The 24,620-nt window shown below is 40.2% G+C and overlaps 1 protein-coding gene across 7 annotated transcripts in view; it reads left to right on the forward strand.

Moving 5' to 3' along the window:
• Positions 1–24,620, forward strand: part of kiaa0232 (KIAA0232 ortholog) — a 59,468-nt gene that overhangs the window by 15,907 nt on the left and 18,941 nt on the right. For 4 of the 7 annotated variants that reach the window (XM_008109068.3, XM_008109071.3, XM_008109070.3 and 1 more), the window contains 4 exons: positions 9,986–10,500; positions 16,581–16,718; positions 19,852–19,918; positions 21,002–21,086. In XM_008109068.3, the coding sequence (XP_008107275.1) occupies positions 10,270–10,500; positions 16,581–16,718; positions 19,852–19,918; positions 21,002–21,086 (521 nt within the window). In that variant the 5' untranslated portion in view covers positions 9,986–10,269. The remainder of the gene's footprint in view (positions 1–9,985; positions 10,501–16,580; positions 16,719–19,851; positions 19,919–21,001; positions 21,087–24,620) is intronic. The other 3 variants (XM_008109072.3, XM_008109073.3, XM_062979509.1) reach the window with 2 other exon arrangements.

Raw genomic sequence — 24,620 nt, forward strand, 5'->3', positions numbered from 1 at the left:
CTTAAAGCTAACCTTAAAAACTGGTATAGATATCAAGAACTGGGAAGCCCTGGAGCGTTCTAATTGGAGGTCAGCTGTTACCAACAGTGTTGGGGAATTTGAAGAGGCATGAATGGAGGAGGGTGAAAGGGAGAAACATGACAAGAGGAAGGTGTGTCAAGACAGCCCTTTTCAGGACCATCTTCCATCTGGAAATTAATCTCCTCACTGTGAAAGAATATGTGGATCCAGAATAGGTCTCTACAGTCACCTACATACCCATTGCCAAGTCTCTACACTTGGAAGGCAATCATACTCAGCCATGAGTGATAGCCAATGATACATGATTGTTCCAGGTTATACAATTTTATAAGTCTTCTAGATTGATATTTTCTAAAAATTGTTTAATATCTAAATCCTTTCAATCCTATTGCTCTCTCCATGCTATATAAAGGCATATATTCTATTTTAGTATTACAGTAAAATGTTAATCTTTATTCTGATAGTAATTCTTCTAAGTCTGTCCACAAATAAGCTTGATAGACTGCCAAGGAAGGCATAATCCATTTGACTGGGGTGTAAAATATGCTGTGTTGCAGCTGTGATCCATTCAATAATGTTATTTAAATTATTGGCTTTCAATTAATCTTGTGCTATGAATTTCATAAATTCTATATTTTTGGAAATTTACTTTCATGTCTTTGATTTGCTTATCAGTTTCACTTGGCTAACAATATGTTAAGAGTGGTAGAGCTAGATAATTTTAGATCCAAAAGGCTTAATGGTCTTTTGTTCCTTAGATTGCTGTATCTATTACTTCAACTTTTCAGTAGTTTACAGTTACATTCTTTATATGTTTGTGGGGAAAGAACAAATAGAAATGATTGCTTACTCAAATTAAGAGAAAGGAAGTATTCTGAACATACAGTTTCTTAAAATTTAAAGTCAGGATGGTAGACATACTCTTTTCCTGCCATTACAAGCACTAACACAGGTGCTGGGCAATCTCCTCTGAGAAAAGAAATTCTGTAAGTGGAATGAAACATTTGAGAAGTCCTTCTTGCCATCACCACCCACTTCACATGACATGATGGTGATGTTCTCTGTACTCAGGACAGGCCAGTGTTTGCCAATACATTAGCCCCAGGACTTTGACTCATGCTCAGAGATGGAAAGGGAGCTTGTAAGTTGAACACAGTTACTGGTTTTATAGAATAAGGAGATAAATATCCAGGAAGGTATGCAGTTGGCATACCAACTTCAATTCAAAGATTTCCTGTGTTACTGATATTGCAGCAGCCTGTTGTGACAAAGCTGTGTCTTTGGCCCCAGAGATGCTTTTAGACCATTTTCTGGACCTTTCTTTGCCATTTTGTCTCTAAATTGCTGCATTGTGAATTGTTTCTGTTTTCATTGTCAGATATAGTTGCCTGTTAGCAGTGGGAGTGCATTACCAAGAAATGCTTAGTCATTAGTTTACTAAAGGTCTGTCAAATTGGTGTGTGTGTATGTATGTATGTATGTATGTATGTATGTAATGAAAGGTTGCAGTATTTTCTCCTATTACTCCCCTTCCATCCGAGGCTATTGTTTTTGACAAAGCAAAAAGGTAGGGCTATTTGTGTTCCTCGGAAACCTTATTTGTGTTTTTCAAATGAAAATGAAATGTAGCCTCCATCAAATAATAATAATAATAATAATAATAATAATAATAATAATAATAATAATAATAATATTTTTGTACCCCGCCACCATCTCCCCAGAGGGACCCGGGGCGCCTTACAGATATAAAACCCCAGCATACAGTAATATCAAATACAAAAACACACAAATTTAAAAGGCATTAAAAATCACAATCATTATAAAACACATGAAAAACACAGCAATAAAAACATAAAATGAGCTGGGCAAAGTGCACTGAGTGGAACTTGTAAACAAGAAGGAAGTTAAGGTGCTACAAGGTCATGGGAAGAGCCTTAAACTGGGGTGAACTCTGAGGCTATGTCAAGGAGTTAACCAGCAGGTACAACTGGTCAGAAGAAACCGCTAGTACAAGGGTTTAGCATACAGTGGGCGGTACTTCTTCAAAGGCCTGTCTGAAGAGCCAGGTTTTCAGGCTCTTCCTGAACACTTCCAAGGTGGCAGCTTGCCTAATTTCCCTGGGGAGTGCGTTCCAGAGCTGGGGGGCCGCCATGGAGAAGGCCCTCTCCCTCGTCCCCACCAACCGCACTTGTGACGGAGGCGGAAGCGAGAGGAGGGCCTCCCCCGACGAACGAAGGGATCGTGCAGGTTCATAGGGGGAGATGTGGTCAGAAAGGTAAGTGGGTCCCAAACCGTTCAGGGCTTTGTAGGTTAACACCTGCACCTTGAATTGGGTCCGGAAGGTGAACGGCAGCCAGTGGAGCTCCTTAAACAGGGGAGTAGACCGCTCCCTGTAATTTGCTCCTGTTGGGAACCGGGCTGCCACCCGCTGAACTAGTTGGAGTTTCTGGGCTGTATTCAAAGGCAGCCCCACGTAGAGTGCGTTGCAATAATCCAATCTAGAGGTAACTAAGGCATGGACCACCGTAGCCAGATCAGACTTCATGAGGTATGGTCGCAGCTGGCGCACAAGTTTTAGTTGTGCAAAGGCCCTCCCGGCCACTGCCGACACCTGAGCCTCAAGTGTCAGTGATGAGTCCAGGAGGACCCCCAAGCTGCGGACCTGCGCCTTCAGGGGGAGTGCGACCCCGTCAAGCACAGGTTGCCACCCAATACTCCGATCAGACATACGACTGACCTGGAGGACCTCTGTCTTGTCAGGATTAAGCTTCAGCTTGTTCGCCCTCATCCAGCCCATCACAGCCACCAAGCACTGGTCCAGTATCCAAGGGGCTTCCTTGGAGTTTGGTGGAAAGGAGTAGTAGAGTTGGGTGTCATCTGCGTAGAGATGGCACCGCACTCCAAAACTCCGGATGACCTCTCCCAAAGGTTTCATGTAGATGTTAAAAGGCATGGGGGACAGAATGGAACCTTGCGGGACCCCACAGGTCAATGGCCAGGGGTCCGAGCAGGTGTCCCCCAGCTTCACCAAATGGGATCGGCCCTCCAGGAAGGACTGGAGCCACTGCAGAGCAGAACCCCCAAGGCCTATCCTGGAGAGCTGTCCCAGAAGGATACCATGGTTGATGGTATCGAAAGCCGCTGAGATGTCCAAGAGAACAAGCAGGGTCACACTCCCCCTGTCCAGTTCCCTGTGGAGGTCATCCACCAAGGCGACCAAAGCCGTCTCAGTACTATGACCAGGTCTGAAGCCCGACTGCGATGGGTCCAGAAAATCATTGTCATCCAAGAACCCTTGGAGCTGAGAAACAACCACCCGCTCCAGGACCTTGCCCAAAAAAGGAAGATTCGAGATAGGTCTGTAGTCTCCAGGCCCAGGTCGACTGTATGTAGGCGTGTGTGTGTGTGTGTGTGTGTGTGTTTGTGTCCATATTACGTTTTCTCTTCCCCTGTTCCTTGAAAGGAGAAGAGACTCTAGAATTGCCTCTATCCATTCTCTTTAGGAAAAGGGTTGTTTTTCCCTCTCTCTATATTTTTTCCAATATTTACCAACCTGCTGGGGATGCTCTAGCTCAGAGGTCCTCAAACTTTTAAAGTGGAGGGCCGGTTCATGGTCACTCAAACTGTTGAGGGGCCGAATTATTTGAAATAAATATGAACAAATTCCTATGCACACTGACATGTCTTATTTGTAGTGCAAAAAATCCCCAACATTATATTTATTATTTTTACTACATTTATCCCCCACCCTCTCTCACCCCAAAGGGGACTCAGAGTGACTTACAGTTGTATGTACATAATATAAATTATATTATTAGCACAGCAAAAAATTAGCATTATATATTACTATATTGTACTATACCACTGTACTGTAATATTACATTTAATATATAATTAATATTATATTGTATTATTCTTAGTATTACTATATTACATTATAATATTACTATCAATATTATATGTATACACAATATATTATATTAGCTGTGCCCGGCCACGTGTTGCTGTGGCTTATGGTAATCATTTGTTGGCCAGGTGGAGTAGCAGTGAATAGCCTTGCAGCCTCAAAGCCTAGCTGTTTTCTTCTTATGCAAATCCTTGTTTGGTGAGCTGGAATACAATGGAATAGGCTTGCTGCTTGGAAGGCTGGGTACTTGTGAGCCTGTCTAAAACTGAGGGCGAGGGCCAGGTAAATGGCCTTGGAGGGCCGTATCCGGCCCCTGGGCCTTAGTTTGGGGATCCCTGCTCTAGCTGAAGGTTCTGCACTTAGGAAGTTGGACTGTACAAGTCATAGGGCCCTTTCCAACTTTATAGCACTATGACATCTGAGTCATCACAATGTTAGATCGGATTCAGCAACAGTGGCAATAGAGTACTAAATATGCTGTCACTGCTAATAGTTTAGGTTTAAAATAATTATTTCTTTCAACTTGTTTTCTGCTGCTCTGGAGACTACGAAACAGAGGGGGGGGGGAGGCAGCAGCAGTTGTTGTTGAAGGGTGCCCCACAAAGTGATTTTTTCCCCCAATTCCACCACCTGAAATAGGTTCTCCCTTTCAACTATTAACTAGCACTGACCTTGTGTAGTTTCCAAGATCAGATAGGACTTACCTCGTCCCTCTTTAAAGCCTCCTGCAAAATTCTGGGGGTTTTAGTTAAATGAACCCCAGGACTTCTCTGGCTGAGAATGGGAAAAGCCCCTTCCGATCCCCAGAATCCTGCAGGAGGCAGTCGTAGGATTGAAACCGGGTACAGTCTCTAAATCCTATTTTTGGGGTGATTGCCTTTGTATTTAGCCCCTATAATTACTTCCAGTAAATTAGGGGAGTTTTCCATGAGACTTGCTTGTGGTTCTCTTTTGCAACTCTTAAGTAGATCTGGGGGCCAAAATCTAGGACCCCCGCGTAGCCCTCCTAAGGTGCATCTATACTGCGGAATTAATGCAGTTTGACACACTTTTAATTGTCATGGCTTGGTACTATGTAATCCTAGGAGTTGTAGTTTGGTGAGGCACCAACATGTTTTGGCAGAGAAGGCTGAAGACCTTTGCCGGTATCACACTAGAGCTGAAAGAATAGGCAAAGGGTCTGCAGCATCACATCTGAAATCCTGCGGCTACCTCCTGCAGTATCTTGAGGCTTGTAGTTTAGAGGCCTTTGAAATACTCAAGCCAGTGAGGTCCTGGGTTTTTACTGAACTACAGGCTGCAGAATTCTGCAGGAGGCAGCCACAAGATTTCAGATAATAACAATAACAACTACAACTTTATTCTTATATCCCGCCTCCATCTCCCCAAAGGGACTCAGGGTGGCTTACATGGGGACCAAGCCCAGAATAAACACGGAATTCAGGGTATAAAATTAAAACACATAACAAATCAATATACTTAAATACAATTAAAACCAAAGAAATAAAAGCATCATAAAATACATCAATCCACATCACAAAACAAACAAGTGGGCCTATTGAGAATTGTGAGGTAAGGGAAGGGCTTGTGCAAAACGCAATAGGACCAGGACTGGAGATAAAGTGCTGGAAACCGGAATAATAAATACATTAGGACTAGGCAGAGATGGTTACAAGTTAAATTGTTATTCAAAGGCATGCTGAAACATCCAAGTTTTCAAGTCTTCGTGGAATGTAGACAAGGTGGGGGCTAACCTGATTTCCCTGGGAAGAGAGTTCCAGAGCTGGGGGGCCACCACCAAGAAGGCCCCCTCCCTTGTCCCCACCAACCGTGCTTGTGACGGAGGCGAAAGCGAGAGAAGGGCCTCCCCTGGGGATCTTAGTGCCTGCACCAGTTCGTAGGGAGATATATGGTCATGAAGATAAGCAGAGGGGATGCATACTCTTTGCCTACTCTTTCAGCTCTAGTGTGGTAAGCAACCTTGTAAACTACTGCCCCCATGATTCCATAGCATTGAGTCATGGCAGTGAAAGTGGTGTCAGATTGTATTAATTCCAGTGTAGATTCACCCAAGGACTGGAATTACCTGTGATGTGCCTATACTCTGTAAGAATGTATGTTGTTTCATAATACTTAGAATACCATTATTCAGTGTTTGTAATCCTGGAACCTGTAGTTTGGCGAGTCCCCAGATGTCTTTGGCAAAGAAGGCTAAAAAGCTCATAGAACTACAACTTCCAGGATTCCATAGCATTGAGCCAGGGCATTTGAAGTGGTGTCAAGCTGCATTTATTCTACAGCATAGGTTAACCCAAGAAGCTGAGGCAGGATAAACAGTAGAGGCTTCTTGAGGGAAGGGTTTCCTATTTCTCTGATTTTCCTTTCAATTGCTAGAATATTTGGTGTCCTAACAGTTTGGTTTTTAAAGAAGGCATTCTAAGTAGGCAGCAACTGTAATGCCCACCCTTTTTGGCCAAATTGCAAAGAGTGCACTTTTTGCTGCTATGTATTACATTCACCAGCAAATATTTTTTTGGGGGGGTTTCAGGGTTTTGAAAATTGAGGTGCACATTATATTTGATGATGCACTAGATACGGTAACTTTCTAGGCTTGCATTGCACCTTTCAGTGCAAATATTAAGATACAAATAGTATCCAATTCAACAAGTACTACAGAATGCCAGAGTCTACCTCAAAAAGGGTCATTACATGATGCTGTTATGCTGTAGTATATAAGAAAGAAAACCCTGTGATAGTTTGCCTTAGGATTGTCATAAGTCAGAAATACTTCGAAGGTGCATAACAACACCAATTATGAGAGGCCTCCAAGAGAGCCTGATGTTTATTTATTTATTTATTTATTTATTTACAGCATTTATATTCCGTCCTTCTCACCCCGAAGGGGACTCAGGGTGGATCACATTGCACACATAAAGGCAAACATTCAATGCCATGACATAGAACAGAGACAGAGACAAGACGCAGGCACCGGGCTGGCCTCAAACTCATGACCTCTTAATGTTAACAATCAGGTCTTGCCATTCTGAGCTATGGCTTCCATTTGTAAAGCATTCTCTTATTTTTCAGTCTGCCAGTGCCTACTGATGTTAAGTATCACATTTTTTTCTTACTGGTCTACTAATAGTGTTTTTGATCACCCTCTCTGCAACACTACATTTGGTGCTATGTTTGTCCTTGAAAACAACAACAAGCCTTTGCTATGTTTTATACATAAGTCTGTCCCACTTACACTATCTGCTTTCATATGTTCATTTTTAAAAAATCTGTGACCTCCTGCTAGAAAGGCTGCTGCCACCCTTTGCACCCCAGCTCTCTTTGGCTCAGGAAAAGGGAGCAGCCATGGAAGTAACAGTGAGCTATGGGGTGTGTGTGCGCGTGCATGTGCATATGGCAGTAATTATTCTGACAACAGGGAGAAATAAAGCCGTGGTAGCCATTTGAGTAGCTCTGTTGTGACGTGTGGCTATACAAGCAGCATAACATCTTGACTAAGAAGCTGCATCAGTAAGAAAATAAAAGAAATGAGATGGGCAGAAAAGTAGGTGGAAGAATTGCTGCATGGCATCCCTTGGAGTTCTTTGTGGCACATCAGAGCGTTGGGGTACACACTTTGGGAAACACTGTTCTAGTGTGTAAGAAAATGGGGTGGATATATAGGAACTCTTTTTAAAAAAAATCTCAGAACCCTTTGATTTCTAGGTTTTAACAAAGTATGATCCCAGTTCTTGGTATAGGAGGGAATAAAAAATGAGAAAGATATATATCGTAACTGGTGAAGCTTGAAAACCTAGGAATTACACAATGGTGATCATAATGCCAACTGTCTTATGTAGAGTTATACTTTGGTTTCCAGTTCTGTGGCCACAACCTGGTTTATACACAGAGAAACTACAAATTCCATAAAATAACTATTACGCTGGCTTATTCTAAGCTCTTAAAGAAGAAAGACTGGGAACCTGAAGACAATACTACGGATAAGAAATTGAATGATTTCGCAAACTTCACTAATGCTGCTTTCTCCAAATAATCAAATTTACTGCTGTTTTCCCTTTATTAAAACTAGAATTTAAAATCACAAGGTTTACACAAAAATAAAACCGGCATTTTTTCTTTCTTTGTATATAAGTGATGGGCAGTTACAGAGGTGGCAGGGGCCATTCCCTCCAGCAGATCGTTGCTTTGTTTTGATGTACTAGAAATAACATTGCACCTCTAGTGGCCTCAGTTTTGGCTGATTTTGCACTTTTTTCCAGAGCTGGTGGAGGGCTGTGGGTGAAGTAAACTTTTACATTTGCAGCAAGTTTGAGATTGAGTTGATTAGTTTTCAAGTGAAAAATTGCTCTCAAATCAATGCAATCTTTTGAAAAATAAATGGAAATTTTGTGGCAGGTGGGGGGTTTGCAGGACTTCAGGGACTACTTTGAGTTCTCTTTGGGAGGAAAGAAGTAAGATATAAATATTAACAATAATAATAATTATGGGGTCCCAAAGGTCATATTTTGTTCTCATTAAAAAAGGACCACTTAGTCAATGAAAACAAAAATTTCTGGAAATAAAAAAGGAACATGAATATACGGTTGAAATAAATATACGGTTCTGCATGGTACTTTTCCAGTGGTGAGATGTCCCCAGTTCTATTGATTTTACTCCCTACATAGAGGCACCTATGTAGGGAGGGAAACTTCTTGTCTGTCAAGAGATGCCCTATTTCTTAAGTTATCTGTGTTTTTGGGAGCTGCTTGGTGGTGGGTGAACTTCCAGCAGTTGTATGTAGACCACTTCTTTTTCTCTTGCTCTTTTATTTTTTTTTCTCTGTGCTTTCAGAAAAAAATACTTATCACTCTTAGAAGAGTTCCTAATTCATCACTTGCCGAGGACTTTGGAAATTACGCTGAGGACCACATTCAGCCAATGCCCATAGTTGTCCCCCTTTCTTACAAATACTCTTTTCCATTTTTTCTTTAGGACTGCTCCCTGAGTTTACCATTTTTCCTCTGCTTCCCCACCCCTTTTTTACTGCCTATGGCTAACAACAGGATGGAGACAGTTAGTCTATACCAGGCACACTTTAAATATGCATTCTAAATGGCTGTTTCTAGCAGTGAGGAAAGAGCAAACTATTGAAATTGTTGGGATGGGGTTGGAAAGCCTCTCCATTCTTTCTCAGTGCAGAAACCATATCCCTGGAACGTGGGCATCCACTGAGCTAGCATCACGTAATGCCTTTTAAGCTAAATGTTTGTGTCACTCTGCTCTATAGTATAATTGGTGCTAAGTCATGGTCATTCTCAGACTTGTCTACATTAATTCCACACACACACATATAGATATTTCCACATTTATGTAGTTTTTATACATTTAAAGCGCTTCTCAAACTTTCTGTTTCAACCAGCATGTACACCCTAAGAGTTTTCTGAGGGTGCACACAATGCTTTCCCCCCTTTCCACCGTTTCAGAGATAGTTACCATACCTATATCTTGTTTGTAATGTTGTATTACCCCTTTGAGGGGCAGGCTTCATCCCACTTGCTGTTGTGTTAAATTTCTACTCAAAAGTACCTATGTATCCCCTTCATGAAATAACAGTAAAAATGAAAAAAGTATGAACTTGTTCAGTATTGTTTAACAACTGATGTGGTGTTCTGTTAAAGAGAAGGCGAGCAATAGTTCAGGAGTGTCATTTGTTTTCAGATGGCTTCCATAAGGTTAAGCAAGCTTACAAGTACATCTTACTTTGAAATATTCAGGAAACACCTGAACTATGAATTTGCTTCCTTAACAGCAAATAATGACTTTGCCCAGATTTAAGGAAAGGGAGATAGGGACCTCCTTTTCTCAAACATTTTCCTCAAGGTGCACATTATGTTTCAAGCTCTTGCTGTTCACATCAGATGCATGTTTGAAGGCTTTCGTCACATGAAATCTGGCTTTTTTATTTCAAAGTCCAGTTGATGCATAGATTTACGTGTGTGTGTTTTGTTTAATATGTGCTGTATGTATTTTTGAAACACAACTTCTTTTTCCCCCCTCTTATAGGTCCTGCTGGGGATTTACATCTGGCTTCAATGTGAAATTAAGGTAGAAAAATGCACATAAACATGTGTTTCCTGTTAAGATTTAGTGTACTCAGTGATTATGCCTGAAGAGAGTGGGTTCTTGTCTCTAGACTGATAACTGCCAGGAAATATAAATGATTGTCCTAGAAGTCAAGCGTGTCTCCTCCTTACTGGAGTGAAAAAAAAAAATCCACCTCCAGGTTCCCACGGAATATCATCTTCAGAAAATGCATCACGTTCTAAGGATGACAGCTACCTAGATTCATGCACCCAATCTGTACAGTTGTTGTGGATGGTTTGCCATCTGAAAGCTCCTCAAGCTCCTGTCTGGGTCCTGTACCTGTTTCAGAAATGTCTCTGCTTCATGCTTTGGGCCCTGTGCAGACCTGGCTGGGACAAGAGCTAGAAAAATGTGGCATTGATGCCATGATTTATACTCGCTATGTCCTCAGTCTTCTGCTGCATGATAGTTATGACTACGATCTGCAGGAACAGGTATTTACTTATTTTAGATGTGTTTGATGAAAGATGAGTGCATGTTTTGTGTAATATTTGTTTGAATGATGTTGACATTCTATGTATTTACTGGTTTCAAATCCCTGTTGAAATAGTAAATCTCAGATATACAAACACACAGGAACATAAGTATGTTCAAGTATTTGGGCATATCCAGTGGGATATCTGGTTCATTTTTAACAGTTAATATGCAATGGAAGTGCTCTGTTTATAAAATACCTATGAGGACATACATTCTTTTTGACAACAATTATTTATTTTATTTATTGGTTGATTTACATTATTTATATTCCGCCCTTCTCACTCCGAAGGGGACTCAGGGCGGATCACAATGTACATATACATGGCAAACATTCAATGCCATACGTCATACAGACAGAGAAAGAGAGGCATTTTAACATTTTCCAGCTTCCTGCTTCATGAGGGTATGCTCGATTCTGGCCACAGAGGGAGCTGCTCCTTCATCATCCAATATGACACCGAGTCCTTGATGGATTACTTCCTCATTCCTCTCTGCACACTGCTGGATGATTTTTATGGTGTTGTGAATTAATTAAATTAGCCTCCCCGCATATGCGGTACCTACATTCCTATTCGACAGATGCAACAGTCATTCGAGTTGCTTAAGACAACAACGAGCTGGGCTATTTTAATGGTCAGGTGCTCAATCCGAAGTGGGCTGGCTTCAAACTCATGACCTCTCAGTCAGTAGTGATTTATTGCAGCTGGCTACTAACCAGCTGCGCCACAGCTGGCCCAACATGGAGTGGATTGCACATATTTTTCCAGGCATGGTTTTTCATCCCAGGCAGCTGTAAAGAACATATTGAAAAAGAGGAAGAGATCCATGCACACACACAGGCGCACACACACTTTTCTGATGCATAAATGGTAGCCTCCACCTTAACTGAAGTGAAAATGATTTTGGATGTTATATAGCTCAGACATGGGTAATGTGCAGCTCTTCAGATATTATTAAACCATAGTGAGCTTCATCCATCTCTTGGCTAAAATGTGATTGTAGCTGGTAAGTGCCATTATGGACTTATACTGATAGTTTCAATAATCAGTTAAATTTTGGCAATATGAATATGTTCTTATAATTTTTCTACAGTTCCACTTTTGCTTAAAGTCTTCTCAGAAATCTTTGGGGTCTTTTTTTTTCTTTTCCAGTATCTTTTTTTCTTGTGATCCTTATTCTAGCTTATTTTAAGCTAAGGCATAAAGTTATGTGATCCAGAGAGAAGCACAATTTGCACGTTCCCAGTGAGGATTTTTGATTGATAATAAGCAGATACTCACATTAAAAAATACCATGCTCCTGACTGTGCACATGGCAAATTATATGGATTTGTTTAAAATTTATTTATAGTATTTATATCCCGCTCTTCTCACCCCGACTCAGGGTGGATAACAATGTACATATACTCTAAAGTCTCACTTATCCAACAAAAACAGGCCGGCAGAATGTTGGATAAGTGAAAAAGTTGCATAATGAGGGAGTAAGGAAAGCCTATTAAACGTCAAATTACGTTATAATTTTACAAATTAAGCACCAAAATAATCATGTTTTACAACAAATCAACAGAAAAAGCAGTTCAATACATGGTAATGTTATGTAGTAATTACTGTATTTATGAATTTAGCACCAAAACATCACAATGTATTGAAAACATTGACTGCAAAAACATTGGCTACTAACAAATTGACTACAAATAAAGATAGAATTGCATAAAATGAAATTACAGTAACAACATTGTTAGAAATTAAATGCGTAAAAAGTTCAGTCCTTGCTGCCCAGAGAAAGAGCTGTGGATCCAGGCAGGAGGTAGACTGTGTTGGATAATCCAGAATGTTGGATAAGTGAGACTCTACTGTACATGGCAAACATTCAGTGCCATTAGATATACGACATATAGACGCAGACAGAGACGAGATACAGAGGCAATTTAGCATTTTCCAGCTTCTGGCTTCATGAGGGTATGCTCGATTCTGGCCACAGGGGAGTTGCTGCTTCATCATCCACTGACACCAAGTCCTTGATGGGGTACTTCCTCATGTTTCCACATGCTGCTGGACGTTTTTATGGTGTCAAAAATTAGCTAAATTAGCCTCCTCGCATAAAGCAGTGCCTAAATTTCCTACTTGACAGATGCAACTGTTATTCGGGTTGCTTAGATCAACAGTGAGCTAGGCTATTTAATGGTCAGGCTCTCAATCCAACCCGGGCTATCTTCGAACTCATGACCTCTCATTCAGTAGTGATTTATTGCAGCTGGCTACTAACCAGTTGCACTATAGCCAGGCCCTGGAAAAAGGTAAACCTGTAGTTAATCTGGATCCAAATATTGTATCATCTTAAAGGTATCAACAAGCACTTCGTACGTTTCCAGGAAACTAATTGGAAGACAGTGGAGTTATTTTAATATAGGTGTAATATATATATATATATTTTTCGTGTCAGGAGCAACCGGAGTTGCTTCTGGAGTGAGAGAATTGGCCGTCTGCAAGGACGTTGCCCAGGGGACGCCCGGATATATATATATTTTTTGATGTTTTTACCATCCTTGTGGGAGGCTTCTCTCATGTCCCCGCACGGAGCTGGAGCTGATAGAGGGAGCTCATCCACACTCTTCCCAGGTGGGATTCGAACCTGGCAGCTTTCAGGTCAGCAACCCAACCTTCAGGTCACTTACTCCACTACGCCATCTGGGGGCTCCAGGTGTAATATGAGCACTCTTAGATGCACCAGTAACCAACCTGGCTGCCATGTTTTGAACTAACTAGGATTTATGAACTTCATACAGAGATAGCCTGATGTATGGCTCATTGCATAAGTCCTTCCTTGAAGCTGTCAGCATGTTAACTACAATCTTTAGGCCTGCTAGCTCTAGAAGGGGGTGTTGCTGCCATTAGCCTTGTATTCTTAGGGACCATCTAGTTCACATATATCCACAATTTTGATTTGTTTACATTTGAGACGTCTTGCCAGATATTTAGTGAATTCATCAGCTCCATGCAAATTAGCAGAATGACAAAAGTCCATGTTTCAGGATTGGAGAACCAAGTTAACTTGAATGTTTACAAATTGTCCTATTTCTATATAACATAGCTGTATATATAAACTTTTTAATCTTGGGTTTACAGTTAGCTGCAAACATGTTACTTAAGCTATGGAAATAATACATAGGGAGAGTATGCAGCTAGAGCAGCAAGTATTCAAAGTGAGCTCAAATGCACTAGGAATAGCAGTCTTCTGCTGGGTGCAGTCCCTGTATTTATTAAAAGAGTCCACTCTGTGGTCAGGAATGTGTCTTTTTCCATTGTATGTGTCTTTTCTCTACTGTAATTTTCCTCTGTTATATTCTCCAAGTCTTGAAAGATCAGGTTGAGGAGCTCGTATCATTGGGATTCATGCTATGGAGTCAGTGTAAAAAAAAGGTTGATTGCTTATCAGAAACACCCTGCTGAAAACAATATGGCTAATGATTGCGGTCATTTTAAAGCTAGTGTTAACACAATTATCCATAGCCACCATTTTGCCCCCTCATATGCTCTTACTGGATGTGTGTTGTTGTTCTGACTGCAGTGGTGGTACCATTAGACCATCTATGAATGCAGTGCAATTCTGAGCACACTACTCTCCACTGATTTTGGAAGCTAATCATGATCAATCCTGGTTAATACTTGAATGGAAGACACATTGTGAATTTCTAACAGGTTCATAGAGGGAAATACAGTCCTTCAAGTAATATGGACCCAGACCTTATGAGGCTTTATAGGTCAAAACTAGCACTTTCAATTGTGCCCGGCAACAAGTTGGTAGTCATTGGAATTGTTGCAACAGCGGAGTTTTACATCATTTGTTTTCCTGCAGCCAACTTCTTGTAGCCAGCTGTTCATATGTTAATTGTCTCCATATCAGATGTAACAGGTAAGCTTTTGTATGAGACTTGTGTGCAGTGCTTTCCCTTAAAGTAGCAATAGTATATAGATACATTAATATGTATAAACCATAATCCCTACTGTTTATGATGAGTTTCCAAGAATTAAATGAACAGTTGTACACAGTGGGCACAAATAAGATACAGGTCCCCAATACATGAGAAGGAAAACCAGTCCTCTCATCTCAGATTACCTGTGAAGCACTGAAGTATAGTAACAGGGCATTTTGGTTCCTGGTTCTGTTTTCGATTTCTTAGTACTTTTTTATAGGAATAAATGTTTTATGCTTGCTTGACACTAAAGGAAATAAACCCTCCTTTGATTTCCTGCTGTTGGTAGTTGCTTCTGTCAGGGTGGCAATGGGAATGTCCTGTTGCATGTGGATTTATGTTTATGTAATGTGAACATAGTCCACTATGAGTTAACACATCATATTACACAGTGGCTTTTTACTTTTATTTCAGCATTAAAAATCATCTGTGTTTGGCTTGTTTCTGTTGTCTGTGTTGGAGACTTGGAGTAATTTATGATATTGTTCAAGTGTTTTATATTCAGATTATTTATCAATTCTTCAAAAACTATGTCCTGTAACTGTTTTTGTGATATTTGTCATAAGTACTATCTTTCTTAGAAGACTTACAACACTTTACATAGGTAGCTAACTTGTTAGTGTTCTACTTTAAAAATGGCTTTATGTTAGGATTATTTGAAGATGAAAGTGTCTCAGTTTGTGTTAGTTCTGTCTAAGTTGTTCCCAGTTTAGCCACTATGTTTGTGGTAACAAATCATGAAACAATGTAGGCTGCATTGTAATTCTTTGTTAAAGGGTGTGGATTACTCTGGGAGTCTTCCATAATGCACCTGCCATCCTAATCAACAGTCGCTCCAGTCAGATATTGGTTTCAACACAATGCAGCAGCATATTGCTTAGAGTATTGAGATATAGAAGGCAAGAATCCTTGATTCATAATAATTGAGCAGGGTGGGATTGATCAACTGGGTTCAAGAGGCTTCACTTCACTTTTTAAGTAGACATCCCTCTTTAGGCCCTGACATTCACAATGGCTATCATTTTGTTACTGGGCAAGCGGAAAGTTGCCACAGAATATTAGGTATACTTAGATGAGGCATATAATCCATATAATCAGATTTTAGATCTAGGTTTTGGCACAAATACAAGTTGTCATAAGAGATGGCAGTGTCACTGTGCTTGTTTTCTGGGCCTCCAGAATTTGCTTGTAGTGCCTGGGAAGTAGAAGCATCTTCTATTTGTCTACGATCCTGTATTTGTCTGGATTATGGATTGTAAAAGATGGTACTGGAAATTACTACTCAAGCAGTGTGCCATTTGTGGTGTAGACTTTCATGGGGTTCCATCTTGTCCTGAAACTATTTCAGCGTCTACAGTACATGGAATGAACAGGTGATATGGAGTGAGTGACCAGCAATACGTTAAATACACCCAATGCTACTGTTCATTTTCATTAGTTTTGGGGAAGTGATAGAAGCACTGAGTTTCATAATGGGCAGATTGAAAGCTAGAGAAGATGTGGATGATTGATTAGTCCAGACTGGAAGATACTGTTTTAACTACAAAGAAGGCTTGCTTTTTGGGAGTGCTTCAAGATTTGGCAGACAGAAAATAGAGATCCTAGAAAGGGCCTTTTCAGTACTGATTTCCCACTTGTGGAATACTTTCCTTCAGAAATCTCTACTGGAAGTATTTACTTGGGAGTTACTCTGACATCAAGTGAAGATCTTTTTGTAGAGTTTTAAACTATCACAATTTTTAAAATCGCTGGTTTGCTATCCTCCTGTTTTAGATACTGTTGTTATTGATTAATGTGTCTGTTACATTACTTTTGTTGTATTATATTTTTTGTCTTTACTATAAAGCTGTCTTGGGAAAAGTTTTTAAAGGATGGGATATAAAATACCTATATTAGAACTAATAGTCAAGAATGTACAGTTTTGTGAGGTGACAGATGGCAGTGTTACTTTTATGTGATCTTTTCTCATATATAGTATACAAATGCCCCAATAAAAAATCCTGAGCCTCCTGTGAGCAATATATGGGGAAAATATTGCAGTTAATTTTACTCTTCTTCTTATAGGAGAATGACATCTTCCTGGGCTGGGAAAAAGGAGCTTACAAGAAATGGGGGAAAAGTAAGAAGAAATGCTCTGATCTAACACTAGAAGAAATGAAAAAACAGGCTGCTGTTCAGTGTCTTCGTTCTGCTTCTGATGAAGTGAGTATTAGCATCATTTAATTATAGTTTTTAAAATTGTGATACTAGATTGGATAAAACGTATTTGGATTTTTCGTAAATCATGTTTTTATATTAGTTTCTGCAATAGTAAGTATCTCATCTTCAAAATAATCTAATTTACTGTGAAATCCGAGTGTGGTATAAATATAACAAAGCCTGATTTTAGCAATCACTTAACTTCATTAACAATCCTCCCTAAAGCATGAGTGATCTTCTGTAAAGCATGAGCAGAAAGGAGCACAAGTAAAACTGTGAGCATACAATCTTCCTCCTTATAGTTATGGCTGGGAAGAAAAATGATCGAAAATTATCATATATGTCAACTTCAAGGGCAGGTTTGAGGTAAAAAAATTCATATGATATTTGGATAGCTTGGGAGTCATTCTGTGGCAAAGAAAAAACATCAGTAGCAACAATGGCACAATTTTCCTGATCAGGCATTCAAAAAGGCCTTTCAGCATTTTATGTAGAGAAGGAGGGTGTTCCTTTTTTGATAAAAGTTGTTATAATATTAGCTCTTATAGAAAATGAACCATCTTCCTCTCTGAGTAGAGTTGCTAAAGGTGAGAATTTAGTCAGTCCTGGGACAACCTAAAAGAAGCACCAATCCCCTCTATTCTTTTCTGAGGGAAGCACTACCTTCATTTTCTCAGACAGTGGCATCATGAGGATTGGTGTCACCCCCATGTCAATCTTTGCTATGACAATCCCTGCATAGCCGCTTCCCTTCTGGGCGGCTTAAAGCAAGTAGTTTTCCTGTGAGAAGAAAAATGGTAGATCAATCTTCATCCCTTTCCCATGTCTACTCAAGAGTAATCAATTCCTTTTCACACACTGAGCAGCGCAGAAGGGAAGGTGCAACATAGGGATTGTGGTACAGAAGGAGGCCCATGGGGTGACACCATACGTTTTACATAAAGTTTAGAGATTCTGGAGATTATAACAGTGACAGTTATTTTGATGACACTCCTTTTGCATCCCCTTACTGCTGCTACTGTGGCCATGCATTCCAAAAGGCCAGGAGTGGTGCCACAGTGGAGACTACTTATGTTAACCTGTGGATAAGTACACCCAAGTTTTTTGGGTTGACTTTTTGTCAAAAGTATTTCAAATTATACATAATATATATGGCAATTAGTGAATTTCTGGCTTGTTAACTTGAGTTTTGAGCACACATTGTAGATATGATAGAATATAGTTTAAAATTGTTGTTGATCGGAAACCACACCTAGCTGTTGGATGTAGGAACTTGCTAATCAACACAGACACTAGAATATAGGCAATGCCATGCTGTATCTCTTATAGACGACCTATTGAATTATATTTCAGCCACATGAACTCAATGTGTTCAGTCATCAAATGATGAATTCTTATGATTCTACAGATTAAAGAACAGGGAAGTGCCCTTTCTTCTCTTCCCCAGAAATGAGTACGAACTTGTTTTTTTCTTCTGGAAAGTGACATTGAGTCATTAAGTAATACGTATTTTAAGTATTCTGCCATATGTAGAAGATGAAGAAATGCATTTAATTCCCAAGTGCTAGGAAAACTGAATTCACTAGTGTTGTGTTTACACCTGTGTAGTGTCAAGCTGTGTTTGCAAATTGATCTGCTTTAACTATGTTAACAATCAATTTTCAGGTCTGTTCAGAAGAAATAGAAAATTATTTGAAATTTTAATAAAATATTTAATTTATATTTAAAATATACAGTGCGTAATAGATCTAGCTGATATTACACTGTCACTTCTTAAATAATATACTGCAATAGGAATACATATGCAGTTTCATCTGTTTCATATATCATTCATAAATAATGAGGGTCCTATTACACAAGAGGCTGCCTTCCAAACCAATTTTGTCCTTGTGATAAATTGTGTTTTTACAACACTTTTGAAAACTTGAGATGTAAACAATTTATATACACTTGTTATTGTATAAAATAAACATATGATCACTACCAAACTAATTTTATGTAGCAGTATATTGGTTTGCAGAAAAATACTTTTCTTCTCCATCTTGTTGAATTTGAAATGATAATGAACAAGCTTTAATGCCATCCAAAGGGTGGGCACTTCCTCTTCTCTGTTTCTCTGCTAAGCAAGTGAAGGAATTCAGGGCTTGTTTTAGCTCTGTTTTTCTGGAAGATAACCAAACCAGAGAAGACCCGTGTGTTCTATTGTAGGGAGAAACATGTTTACAATTCATTATTGGTTTATTTAAAGATAAATGTGAAGATAAATGTAAAGATAAGGATTGACTGAAATGAAACTTGCTGTTTTCTTTTTTCACTGTGCTTTGATTCTATTCTCCAGCTAGAGTTTGAAATCTGAAATATTTTCGGTAAATCACAATTCTGGTGGATAATCTCAATTGGAGAGAGAGTTGAAGGAAAAGTGGGGATTTTTTTGGTTAAATTGGAATAGAATGCGAGCACATTTTGAACAGACATTTTTGTGGGTCTTTAAGCATCTTTTGAATATGGAACATATCCGTTCAAGAAATAATCAAACAAAAAATGTGTAAACCTGTTGTTTTTTAAACATGCTTTCATTTTATTGGTTTTGCCAAGAATGGCAATTCTTGCATTCCTCACATAATTATTGTACCCCCACCCATGTGCCTGCCCTTCGAAGCAGCCCCAGTAGCTCCGAGGTTCAGGTGTGCAGGTGGGTGAAAGCGTGAGAGCTTGGAGGCTTCCTTGGCTGGTGGTAGCTGAGGGGGGTCACCTAGCTTTTGATAGCAGAAGTTTCTGGGAAGAGCTAGGAAGCCTCCAGCCAACCAGCCAAGTGCCACCTGCCAAGGGAGGCCTTCTAGATGTTGTTTGTCAATCTGAATGCCAGCGGGCAAGGCCCATGGGGCCTCTCTTGCTTGGCTGTGTGCACCAGCGGGCGAACCTACGGGGGCCTCCTTTGGCAGCCAGCCCATAGGCCTCCCAATATTTCACCGCTTAATAATCACACACCCCTCCCCCCAAAAATGTGATTAAATACAGTATTTCTTAGGCAAGTGTTATATAAGGATTTTTGAGAGAAGGCATGTGAACCTCCTTGAATGCTTAAATTATGTTAGAAATCGGTAAAAAGGTATAATTAGGTCTTGTTCTTCTTTAGAGCTCTGGGATTGAAACTCTAGTGGAGGAGCTCTGTTGCAGGCTGAAAGATCTCCAGAGTGAACAAGGTGAGAATGTCCTTTGAAATAATGGTTTCAGGGTTTATACTTGTTTGGGCGTATTCAGATGGCAACGTAGGATAGTTCAGTTGATGATGGCAAACTAGAATAAGATTGATTTCTTATAAAATGTGATTATGTGTGAAGACTGGAGCATTTCAGACTGGCAGTTGAAGTTCATGTAATAGAATGTTTGCATCGGCTCTCTCCAGTCCCAGAAGTTGAAAAGTTACATTTTGGGCTATAGCTCCAAATGCTAGTTGGGGAATTCTGGGCCTTCTAATCTAAAAATAGCATTTCCAAGCTGTGCCAAACTTACTATTGAAGCTGACCTCCTTCTTGACATCTGATGTTCTGTGCAAGGAAATTGATTTCACATGCAGAATCTTCACTCATGAGTCCTTACCCTTAGTCTGGAGTGATCCATGACATTGGCTGTTTATGAGAACAAAGCTTCCATTATTTTAGAACTTCCGCTATGAAATTTTGTGATAATATGTAATATTTCATACTACCACTAAAATTTTTGGCACACTAAAAGGAACAATGTATAGCCATAGTCAAATGATTGGTGAAAGTCTCTAAATTCTGGCAAACACTAATTTGATAAAGGTTTATATAGAAACTTTAATCCATGTTAGTGACCTGTGTACCTTTCAGGGACTTTGTTGCTGTGAAATCTGGATTTTGTTCAGTATTAATTTAACTCCAGAATTTCTTGGCAAGTCATTAATTTAGATCAGGACTACCCTCTTAGTCTCTTGTTGTTCAGTGTTCCATAAACGTAGTTTTTTCACACACATGCACACGCTGAAAAAACATTCCTCTTGCACTCCAGTATCTTCAAAATACTGATAAATTTTGCATCTCAATATTGTTATGAAAGCAAATAATGTTGATGGTAGTGATTTCTATCCAGAATACGTTAGTTGCGCTAAACTTGCATTTTAATCATTAATATAAAAACAACCCAGTAGATTGTGTAATTACATCATTTTAAATATAAATGTTTAGCATTTGTTGTGTTTTTGTTTTTAATCAATCTAAAATAACAAAGAGCACATTTTCAGATGGGCTGTCTTGTTTTTACAGCTGGGGAGAAGATCCACAAAAAGCTTGAGGGCTCTTTGCCTCCTGAAGTAGATTTGTCTCCTGCAGCAAAGGATCAAGTGGAAATGTATGTATCCTTTAAAATGATTCTTTTATTTTCTATAGATGAAAAGGCAATACTTATTTTGAGTTATGCCTTGAAAATAAGCATATAAAGTCATTCCTGTCTCATGAATAAGTTCATTGGTCATAATTTTAGTTTTTACTCAAGAGAAACTGTCAAAAGTCAGACGCCAACTGAGAGCAAAATATAGTTTATTAAAGTAATAGTCCAAAAATAGTTCAGAGAATTAGCAGAAACTTAAAACACTTAAACTTCAGTGTTATTAAGTAGTTAAACAGAAGAAATGCCAAAAACACGAACTGACATATAATCCGGTTTAACAAGAGATAAAATCCGGACTAAACATAAAATACTTGAACTCAGCCCAAAAGCACAAAACTGGCTTGAAATGGTGATACAAACAAAAGCAAACAGCTATGAAGCCCCCAAAACCTTCCCAAAATTCAGGAGTACAATAGTAGCTTTAAACCAAACAAACACCCAAACCGGGCTGGAGAACTCTCTGTTGAGAGCAGCAAAGCAAGTGGAACAGAAAGACGCTGGCGAGCCCGCAGCAAACCGCTGCTGGAGTGAAGGCCAAGCCAGGAAAGGAGCAGAGCAGGAAAGCGTCGTCAAGTGGGTCCGAAGTCGGGATAAGCAAGCAGCGTCAAACCGCTGCAGGAGCAAAAGCCAGGAATTGAAGGAGCAGAGCAGGAAAGCGTCGTCAAGCCGGTCCGAAGTCAGGGTAAGCAGCCAGCATCAGGGTCAAGAGCGAAGCCAGTAGTCAGCAACACGAACACTGTTTCCATCCTAAATATCTTGGTGTCACCTTAGATCGAACACTAACATATAGGAAACACTGCATGAACACCAAGCACAAAGTAGCTGCACGCAACAACATCCTGTGGAAATTGACTGGCAGTGCATGGGGTGCAGACCCACAAGTAATAAGAACATCAGCCCTGGCCTTATCTTTCTCAACTGCTGAGTACGCCTGTCCTGTCTGGCAAAGGTCTGCCCATGCGAAGCCAGTGGACATAGCACTAAACGAAACATGCAGAATAATCACAGGATGCCTTAAACCTACACCTGTTGATAAACTCTACAAGTTAGCTGGCATTGCCCCTCCTGACGTGCGACGGGAAGTTGCTGCTAACTGTGAGAGAAATAAGGTCGAACATTGTGAAAGCCATCCACTGCATCACTATCAGCCTCCTCCCACCAGACTCAAATCAAGGAAGGGCTTCATGAGAACCACCTCTCCTCTTGATGTTCCTCCAGCAGCAGCAAGGGTGTCCCTCTGGGCAGCTAAACCTGGCAATTCCAACTGGATGGCCCCCCACGAGGGTCTTCCTCCTGGGGCAAACCAAGAATAGGCAACTTGGAAGTCCCTGAACAGACTCAGAAGTGGAGTGGGCAGATCTAAAGACAACTTGGCGAGGTGGCACTACCTGGAGGAATCCTCCACCTTGTGTGACTGTGGAGCAGAACAAACAACTCCGCATATGTATGCTTGCCCACAATGTCCTACCTCATGTACAGAGGAGGAGTTGCTTAAAGCTACGGACAATGCGGTTGCTGTTGCCCGCTTTTGGTCTAAAACTATTTAGTTGTTTGTGATTTCCTCTATTTTTTTCATCATTTTTAAAATGTATTTGTTATGCAATGCTTTTGACACGAAATAAATAAATAAGCAACAGAAAGCAGTCACGGAATTGAGGACGATGCCAAAACACGTTTTGGGAGTGAAAAGCAAAGCCGAGTCGAATTCCAGTCCAAGGTCCAAGGAGTTGAAGTCATCAAAAGAAGGTCCACGTCACGGAATGGCAAAGAAAGCCAAAACAACGAAGGCGAACAGCAGCTAATGCAAAATAGTAATAACAATGCAGTTCAGGGAAACCCACACAATTCCAGCCCTCCGTTGCAGAATAACCCGGATTAAACTTACATCTGTTGCAAAGTCCCAAGCCAGTCTTCAGAATCACGTACAGGAAACCCAATGGCGCCCAGCAACACCTTGCCACACGCAAAGCATAGTGGCCAAACATCCCCAATTTATGTAGGTTTCCTTGGGCGTCCAAACTTCTAACGCCCTAGGATCAGGTGTCCCAAATTCTTCATCAGAATCTGAGCTCCAAACAGCCAATGCCCTTGGATCAGGCGTCCCAAATTCTTCATCAGAGTCAATATCATTCTGCCCACACCCAACTCTGTCCACACCTGTGGAACCACCCTCATTCCTCCAGGCAGACCATGTGGGATCTGCTTCTGAAGATACCCAAGCCTCTCCAGCATCAACAGCAGATCCAGATCCAGATTCCTCCCCAAGCCCTTCCGGAGCCCGTGCCCAATCTATGTCAGCTTCCTCCGTCACTACTGGTTCCTCAGCATCCATTTCCACCTCAACACCCTCTCCCAAATCCTCACATAAATCTTCCTCAGAAGATTCCTCATCAATCTCTCTGATTCTCTTCCTATATAAATCTTCCAGCGAGCCCTCTTCACGAGGATTCTTCCTTCCTCTCCTGATCTCACCATTATTACTCACAGCCTCAGAAGACTCATTCACAACAGAAACATGCTACATTATCTGAGCTTGACAGTTAAAAGGCTGTTAATGCAACATAGCTTTCGTTCCTGTTAGTTAATACAGTATTAATGTTTTTCTTCAAACAGTAAAATTTAAATTTCCAAAATGTAGAAGTTATTAAATAAGACTATCTTATAGTATCAAAATGGGTGTGTTGTACCAGAATGGATGTGTAAGCTGAGAGAATTAGATAGGAACAATTAGTGACCTGGTGAACCACAAGTTGATCTCAGAAACAATAGTGTTACTAGTAGAAGGCTTGTATATGAGGTATTGTTATTGTTTCCTTAAAGAAACTCAAGAAAATCTAGACTATTTAACCAGCTATCTCCTAAAAGTAATTACAGAGCAGCCTGGATGAATATGAATATGCTACTTTTTATGCCTGTTGATATCCTTTAACATACAGGAGCATTCATAGTTTTCTTGGGCCACTAGCATAGACTTTATGCTGTTTTACAAAAAGCTGATGGCAGATTGGTCCAATAAGTATTTCTGTGCATGTATGATACATCCAGGATGCCCAAATATCACTAGTCTTATCTCACAACATCTGTATAAGAGTGCTCCTTAAACCCTCCACTGACCCTTCCATGCCATTTTTCTTTTCTGGGAAATAGTAAAGAAGGTAGGATCTTTGTCTGGGAATGCAGTGAAATATATCAGAGCCCAGCAGGTTCAGAAATTTAGATTTATCAAAGGAGGAGTCTTCTCAGCTTCAATTACCTCCAGTATCACCCCTTTGTGCCAAAGGTTAGAGACTGTAATGTCACTTTATTGAACTGCACTTGAGCTTTTTAAAATGGTCCAGATTTTCCCACTGTGAAACAAAAGTTATGCAGGTAAGCCCAGTATTTTGTAAAGTTCTACATCAGTTCTTATGCAGTAAGAAAGTTCTTCCGTCATAGAAAATATTGGGAATGCATGCAATGGAAATACCTATGTTCTTTGCGATTCCAATGCCTTCA

The sequence above is a fragment of the Anolis carolinensis genome, chromosome 4 (assembly GCF_035594765.1).
Source record: "Anolis carolinensis isolate JA03-04 chromosome 4, rAnoCar3.1.pri, whole genome shotgun sequence".
NCBI lineage: Eukaryota > Metazoa > Chordata > Lepidosauria > Squamata > Dactyloidae > Anolis > Anolis carolinensis.